The sequence below is a fragment of the Poecilia formosa genome, unplaced genomic scaffold (genome assembly GCF_000485575.1).
Source record: "Poecilia formosa unplaced genomic scaffold, Poecilia_formosa-5.1.2 Scaffold788, whole genome shotgun sequence".
Lineage (NCBI taxonomy): Eukaryota > Metazoa > Chordata > Actinopteri > Cyprinodontiformes > Poeciliidae > Poecilia > Poecilia formosa.
This window is the reverse complement of record NW_006800727.1, coordinates 120,686-129,781: the sequence shown is the minus strand read 5'-3', so window position 1 is coordinate 129,781 and position 9,096 is coordinate 120,686. Positions and strand designations below refer to the sequence as shown.

General features: G+C 38.1%; 1 protein-coding gene across 2 annotated transcripts in view; it reads right to left on the bottom strand.

The window, feature by feature from the left end:
* Positions 1–443: 443 nt before the first annotated feature.
* Positions 444–9,096, bottom strand: part of LOC107834826 (hepatitis A virus cellular receptor 1-like) — a 27,551-nt gene continuing 18,898 nt past the window's right edge. The window contains exon 4 of one of the 2 annotated variants that reach the window (XM_016666745.1): positions 444–941. In XM_016666745.1, the coding sequence (XP_016522231.1) occupies positions 481–941 (461 nt within the window). In that variant the 3' untranslated portion in view covers positions 444–480. Of the gene's footprint in view, positions 953–9,096 lie in introns of both variants that reach the window. The other variant, XM_016666744.1, reaches the window with a different exon arrangement.

Here is a 9,096-nt window from a genome sequence, read left to right as displayed (position 1 = left end):
TAAATGTGAATGCTAATTTGTTTTCTATGACCTTTTTAGGTCTGTGTCCTGAAGTCACGCAGGACGTCGAGCTACCGGATCACCGCATAGCAGGAACTGTCAAACCAAACTATTTTCCTTCTTTGGACCCATTGCCTTTGGATTATTTGACTTAACTCCTTCGGATTACTGATTGATCGATTTTTCAAGCGAACTGATCAGGAATCAGACAAACTCTTAGGGGTCATCAGGGTCTTTTTTGTTGTTCTGATTGTTTTTGTTTATCCTGTTTGTTTATATTCATAACTAAATATCACTGAGTATCATATATATGCAACTGAAAACTCGATCCCAATAACTTGAGTAATAATAACTATATACAAATATCATTTGTATACACAAGATACAAATAAACCTGATTTTCATCCAACAGCTTGATGGAACAAATTCAATTGGCATGAATCAAAGTTGAAAGGTTAGGATTAATCAAATATGTGACCTTTAACGTCTAGTTTGATCAGGTAGCAGATGACTGAAGATCATCTGATCTGGATCAGAACCAGGAAGCTGCTGGTTCTGATCCAGAGACAAACTCTCACCTGGAGGAGGAGGAGGAGGAGGAGGAGGAGAAACCTGCAGGCTGACGGTGCTGATCAGTTTCCCCTCAAGTTTTTTTGTATCAATTCGACACTCATACGTCCCGCTGTCATCAGTCGTTGTGTTCTTCAGAAGCAGAGACACGTCTCCTTTCCTCAACTGATTTAGCAGCAGATCAACTCGGTCCCTGTAAGATGGATGCTGGGCTCCTGGATCAAGTTGATTATCTTTGTACAGGAGGACATATTCTGTCCCCAGATCAGTTCTCTTCCACTCTGCGATTGTGATTTTCCCCTGGTCAGGATCTTTACATGTCAGAATGACGTTCTCTCCAGGTTCAGCTTTGATTGTCGCGTTGTTCTGATCTGAAGGAGAGGAAACAGAGAGCAGAGAGGTCAGAGGTCAAACTGGACTTTAACTAGCCAGTGATCAGTCTAGGTCTGTGTGATGAAGAACAACGAGCTCAGATCCATGAAGATTCATCCAACAGAAACTTCAAAACACTGAAACCCTCAGAACCTGGAAGATAGGATCAGGGTCAAAGGTCAGTTTCTAAAGACAATTTTAAATGTTTAAAAAATGTGTTCATGATAAACACTGCTCCTATTGTCTTTTTTTTTTTTAGAGAAAACATTTGATCAAAACAGTCATAAAAGCTTCATGAAAAAATATTTTCTGTTTATTGAAGGAACTAAATTGATAGAAGATCTAAAACCATCAGATTCTCTGAGGCCTTTGAGATTAAAGATTATTTCTGATCTGAATTTAATCTGTTTCTTCAGAAGTTGATGGTTTCCCTGCTGAACTTCTGGACACAAACTGGATGAAACCAAGAGAGGAAATAATGATTTATATGATGATGATGATGACCTGTGTGCTTCATCCCAGAGCAGGAGAAACATCAAGTTTCTATCTCAGTATTTTTATGAACACATTGTCACTAAACAGAGTTTTATAGAATGAATTTTATTTCCTCCACTCTTCGATAACTACTCCTATTATCTGGTCACTTGGCCAGTTACTTTGCGAGTGTCATAACTGATCATAGTTTAATGGAAGGAAGTAAAAAAGTGGGTCTAATAATCTTAATGGATTTAAAGCAGTAAAAATCACCAACACATCAGCGTCTCCTTCATGTCCAGCTGGTCAGCAGAACTGGACTCGGCCTCCATGTTGGTCCTGCTCTGACCTCACAGTTATTATGAATCTAAACTATCATCATTCATTCATAGTTTAATGCTTTCATTGAAAATAAATACAATGTGTTCATCATGACTTCGAGCAGCTGGTGGTGAGGAAGGACCTCAGGGTCAAAGGTCAGACAATGATCACCTGGTCCAGCCTGTGGGTCAGACTGAGGAAACCTGAACCGGTCCAGAACCAGAAACACATCTGGTTCTGGAAATAGGTGGTTACATTAATCTGCATTATTTAACCAAGTTAAAACTTTCAGATTAACAGCATGTGTTCATGTTGACGGCTGCGATAAGAATATAAACCAAATTAAATATTTGAAATTAAAAATACATTTTAGACTAAAATCATCTGCATAGTCAGAATATTGTTGTGTTTTGGAGAATGAACCAGTTGAACTGGAGTCTCAGCTCTATAACAGATCCAATACAAAGACCAGAATATTGATTTATTATTGAATTAGGGCTGAAAATTATTCTGGATTTATGGTTAACTAGTTAATAAGTTAGTCATATTGCTCACAACCTTTGCATTAGTTTAACCTTTTAACATTTTGCTTTGTTCGTAACCTTAAAGCTAATGGAGGAGGTGAAACATATCGATCCTGTTCTCCCTCTCATGAAATCATCTGTCGTCTGAAGTGGCAAATTATAATTGTTGTTGTTGTTGAGCTGTTTTTATTTCCTCCTGCAGCTCATCTTAGCCGGCAGGAATGTTGAGTTTCCAACAGGACAGACTGTAACTGGATGGTGTTTTCATTGATCCTGACCAATTCTGGGTCAGTCGGCTTGTATTAGTACTTATAAAACATATTTAAAACATGTATTTTGTTTATTTTCTTTAACAGATGCAGTTAATGAGCAGTTTCCAGAAACCACAGTTTCCAAGTTTCTCACATCAATAAGACAAAAATCCAACAATGACCAACCAAAAGGAATCATAAATGCTTATTTTTTGGACAAGTCTTAGTTTCTTTTGTTCTTACTGTTCTGTACTTAAGTACATTTTTCGTGTATCTGTACTTTACTTAAGTAGATTTAATAATGGGTACTTTCTACTTTTACTCCACTACATTTTACAGTAAGTATCTGTACTTTCTACTTCACTACATTTCTACAAAACAGTCGCGTTACTCGTTACATCCACGTCGCGTTGCTCTTTTTTCCGTTAAAATGTGACGTTCAGGGTTTTAAGGTGGCGCCGTAAAATCAGAGCAATAACGTGACTTAGTGTCTGTTGTCACCCATCGCCTCCACCTTTACTCGCACGCGGAGCTCCAGACATGCCAGTGGTTTCCTCTGAGCGGGAGAAGATGTCTGTCTGATCGTCAGTAATATAATAGCTGCATAAATCATAAGATATGGCGACATGTAAAACCAGCAGCGCTTCGCTTTCACAAACGGTGGGGACTTTGTCCAACTTTTAGCGTCACTTGGAAGGACAGCTTGAAGAAAGGTAAGATCTGTGGACGTGATGCTAGCAAAGCTAGCTGTACTGAGACACATGTAGCATCTGCGATGAAAAAAAGTTGTCACTCATGCGCTGAATTATTGTGTGGAGGTGTTGACTGATGTGTCGCAAATATGGGACAACGCTGTGACCAAAGTGCAATATAGTGATATGACATTCAGGAACGATCCGATTCTTCTGGACGGATCTTTACTGAGGTTGATGGGACTGAAGCCTCACTGAGAGCCGTTCTGTGTTCTTGTGATGCTCTGCGTACACTGCAGTAGCTATTATTATTTTATTTCATAAAAAAATATATAGACTTCCGGTGACGCCATGAAAGGAGAAGCAGCCTGATTGCCCTACTCCGAGGAAAATCCCTTAAAACTAGCTTATTTGGCGATATAACATATAATTTATAATAATTCGACGAATTACAAAAATGACTACTCTCAGAAAAGAAGTTGATAAGAAAAGTAAAACGACTTCGCGGAAAGAAACCTGCCAACTTCCAGAAACTACGACGGTCGTGAGCGAACAGAAAGACAACATGGAGACCGTACTTGCAGAGCTAATACAACTGAGAAAGGAACACACGGATGCTTCACACGATACTAAAGCTACTCTGTCAAGGGTGGAATCATCATTGAAAGACGTGCTTGAACGAACGACGAAACTGGAGCAGCAAATTACCGACACCAACCAAAGAGTGAGCGACGCTGAGGACCAGCTGCTCCGCCATGACCGCGTGCTGCGCTACATGCTACAGAGAGAAGCTAATCTCTCAGCTAAATGTGAAGACCTCGAGTCAAGATCCAGGCGCAACAATCTACGCATCTACGGGATACCTGAAGGAGAAGAAAAGAACGACATGATTTCCTTCGTGACTGACTTGATGCGCACCTCACTCAAACTACCGCAGGACATGAATCTGAATATAGAGAGGGCCCACCGGTCGCTAAATGTGAAGCCCAAAGACTCCGCTCCCCCTCGGTCAATCATCGTCAGGTTTTCTAACTACAGAGTGAAAGAAAAAGTAATACAGACGGCATGGAGTAGACGTGATGTTACCTACCACGGCCAAAGGATATACTTCGACCAAGATTACACGGCGAACGTACAGAAGAAACGCAAACAGGTCCGAGAAGTTATTAAGCAACTTAAAGACAAAAACGTGAAAGCAGTGTCACCTTTCCCGGCTCAACTGAAAATCCACCTGGACTCCGGTGTGAAGACCTTTGCAACACTTGCAAGAGCAGCCTCAACACTGGAGAAGATGGGAATCCATGTCAAGATAGATGAGCGTGAGAGATACCGAGAGGAACTGCTGGGCGAATCCTGGACCACGGTGCCCGGAAAAGCAGGAGAAACTATGCTGAGCATAACGGACATGCGGGCGATTTTACAAGGTAATAATTAAACCAAGGATTTGGGAGTAATATATGGACAACTAAAATCGATCTCAAAGTATCACATTTGGGATAAAAATGACTTGAAAGAAGGCTAGTTTAGTAAAATATGAAACAATTCTGTATACCAGGGAATTTCCTCACCACAGGAACGGTAGGATGATTTATTTTTTCTATTTTATTTTATGTATACTTGTTTTTGGAAAGGCAAGTCCGGGAACAGACTTTTGTTGTCAGACTGCTATTACACGGCGTGTTCAGGCGAAGGGATTCTGTCACACCCCCTTCGTCGCCATGGAGACCAGTTTTAAGGTCGTATTGTTACTTAGCTCAGTGTTTGGAAGCCTGTTCACTTTAAAGTTCAAGTATGTTCTAATGTTTGTAAACTTTACCTTGACCAATTTAGCAAATGTGCAATCACATCGTGTAAAATACATATTTTACATTAATATTGATACTTACAGGATCAGTAATATAGAAAAGGTATTCATAATTAAAAGGTACATATGGAAAAACTAACAATCGTAACATATAATGTCCACGGATTAAATCACCCAATAAAGAGGAAAAAAATCTTTAATCAACTAAAAAAGATGCACTGCTCCATTGCCCTACTACAGGAAACCCACTTAAACGAATTAGAACATAAAAAATTAAGACGGGACTGGGCAAATCAAATATATAGTGCATCATATGGAAATAAGAGAGGAGTCACTATTTTATTTAACAAATCATTGGCCTTTTCCACAGAAAAAGTTATTCAGGATAAAATGGGGAGATATGTCTTTGTGCTTGGTCGGATGTGGGAGGAGGAGATATCTATTTTGAATCTTTACGCTCCTAACGAATGTGATGAATCCTTCTTTAAAGAAATAGCTAATATAATTGCAGAGAATGCTAAAGGCATAGTAATAGTTGGAGGAGACTTTAACGCAGTACATGATGGCAAAATGGATAGGACACCAGTAGAGATGGGGAGTCAGAGCAGAAAAACAAAAATACTTAATAATATGGTAACTGAACTGGGACTGGGGGATCCATGGAGATTTAAAAACCCGAGCAAAAAGGATTTTACTTTCTTTTCGAAAGTTCATAATAGCTATTCAAGGATAGACTTCTTTTGCATACCTCAAAAATATTTTTATAAAGTAATTGACTGTAGTATTGAACCAATTACTCTGAGTGACCATGCTCCAGTTACCCTACAACTAAACTTAAGTAAGGACATTCCCTTTAGATACTGGAGGTTAAATGTATCACTACTCACCAACACATCAGTGATTCAGGAACTGAGACAACATTTGCTTGAATATTTAGAGATAAACGATAATGGATCAGTAACACCACCTATGATGTGGAGTGGAGCCAAGGCAGTGTTAAGAGGAAAAATGATACAGATATCTTCTAGACTTAAGAAACAACGCATGGAAGAACAAACAAGACTTGAAAATAAAATAAAACAACTAGAAATTGAGCATAAGCATAGAGGAGGAGATGACACTCTAACAGAACTAAAAGAGACTAGAAAAAAGCTTGATGAAGTTCTTGCATACAAAGCAGAGGGAGCACTGAGGTTCTCCAATCAAAGATTCTATGAGATGGGAAATAGAGCCAGTCGACTGTTATCTTTCCAGCTTCGAAAAACACAATCGGACAGAATAATACACAAAATAACAGATTCCTCACTTAAAACAACTCTATTTCGTCCGATAGAAATCGCCAACGCTTTTGCATCCTTTTATAAAAACTTATACCAGGAACCAAACCAAATCAACAACGAAGTAAAAAATCAAACTGCTATGTTTCTTGCTAAGTTAAGACTACCTACTCTGTCTGATGAGGAAGCGGCTGAAATGATCTCAGATATAAGAGAAACAGAAGTACAGGAGGCAATTAACAATTTGAAAAATAATAAATCTCCAGGGACTGATGGACTCCCGGGGGAATTCTATAAGTGCTTCAAAAACATCTTATCGCCAACACTAACTAAAATTTTTAACTATGCACTTAAAAAGGGTGAAATCTCAAACTCCTGGTCTGAGGCCATCATCTCAGTTATTCATAAGGAAGGGAAAGACGCAACAATTTGTGAGGGATACAGACCAATTAGCCTGTTATGCACAGATCTAAAACTACTAACCAGTATTCTAGGTAAAAGGATACAGAAATATATTAAAAAACTAATTCACCCAGACCAGACGGGTTTCATTCCAAATCGACAAAGTGTTAATAACATAAGGAGAACCCTGAATGTTATAACACAAGCCAAAGAAACCAACCAAGAATCCATGCTAATTAGTTTTGATGCACAAAAAGCATTTGATACAGTTAACTGGCAATTTTTATATAACACCTTGTTAACTATGGGCTTCCATCCACGTTTTGTGGAATGGATTAAAATAATATACACGAACCCTAAATCACGTGTTAGAGTTAATGGATTTTGCTCTGACTTCTTTATGCTTGAAAGAGGGGTTCGCCAAGGAGATTGTCTTAGTCCCCTACTCTTTGCTTTAAACATCGAACCTCTGGCAGCAGCGATTAGAATGAACAAGCATATTAAAGGTATTAGAGATAAAAATAATACGGAACACAAGATTTCACTTTTTGCCGACGATATTTTGACCTACATAAGTGATCCGGTGAAGTCTATTCCCTCACTTATGGAGACTATTGAAGAATATGGTAGACTTTCAGGTTACCAAATCAATCAATCCAAATCTGAAGTGATGGTGTTACACGGTCATTTACCCACAAAATTAACAGATAGATTCAAACCTAAAATATCAAAACAGGGATTCAGATACTTAGGAATCTTCATAACTCCTCAAACTTCACAACTTTTTAAAGCTAATTATGGAAAACTAATGGATGAGATCAAGACAGACCTTATGAGATGGAATATTCTACCCCTCTCACTCGTAGGGAGGCTTGAAACCATCAGAATGAACATCCTTCCAAGACTCCTCTTTCTTTTTCAAACCTTACCTATAAAAGTACCCATGTCCATATTTAATATTCTGAATAAATGGCTTTCGAAATTTATCTGGCAAAATAAACGCCCCAGAATTAGATTGAAAACTCTTATGTGTCCTAAAGAACATGGGGGACTAAACGTACCAAACCTTAAAAAATACTACTGGGCCGCACAAATTAGATCAATAATAACATGGATACACCAAGACGAAGATACAATTTGGTACAAGATGGAACAAGGTGACTCCCAAGATATACTTCTTGATACTGTCCCATTTGTTAACCAAAACACATGGACAAAGAATAAAATTAATAATGAATGGGTTAAGTTTACTCTAGTAACATGGGCAAAGATCAAAAAGATACTAAATCTACCCAACTCCTTATGTAGAGTTATACGGCTCGACCATAACTCTGAATTTCTTCCTACATCTGGACTACATAACTGGGTTGAAAAAGGATTGATTCTAATAGATCAAATGTTTGAAAATGGAAACCTAATGTCCTTTCAACAACTTCAACAAAAATACAATCTCCCAACCCATGACCTTTTTAAATATTTACAAATGAGACATTACCTGCAGAAACATAGGGAATGGGAAAACCTACAAATACCCCCCTCAAACATAGAGAATTTTTTTCTCTCTGTAATAAAAGGAAATATAACCACCAAATTCATATCCCATATTTACAAAATATTGCAAGAGGAAGGAATAACTGACACAAAAGATATTAAAGGGAAATGGGAGCTAGAAATGAATGTCATAATCAATGATGAAGACTGGGAGAAAATGTTCCGAGAGGGTCATAAAATATCAAATAGCCCAATGCTAAGAGAATTTGAATGGAAAATCAAAGTGAGATTTTTCAGGACTCCTCTTCTCACATCCAGATTTAACCGCACCTCGGACAAATGTTGGAGGGGTTGTGGACTAATTGGAGATTTCACCCATGTATTTTGGGACTGTCCAAAACTATTAACCTATTGGAAAGGAATACAAAGGGAAATTAATAAATGTCTGGGCATTACAATTCCTCTAGAGCCATCTTTAATAATACTGGGTATTTTCCAGAATAAAATCCAAGATCACAGTAAGATTTATATCTTAAAGATTTTACTTGTCCTCGCAAAGAAAATGATCACTGTCTCATGGCTGAAGCCTCAGCCCCCAACAATTTCCCAGTGGAAGAATAGAGTGAGGGAGGTTTACCATATGGAACAAATTACGGCAAAACTTCAGATGAAAAGTGATATCTTCTTAGAAAAATGGTCCCTAATTCAAACATTCATTTCGAATCACAATTGATGGAAACTATGATTAATAAATAGGAGATTCCTCCTCGTGTTCTTCACCCTGATTGTATAATTATTATTTGCCTCTTTAAGACTTCAGACAAACAAAACATTTTATGAAACATAACATGTGAGTTTGTACATGTAACCTGTAAAATGTATTATCTGTAAGATGTACGTGATGTGACCTGCACTGGA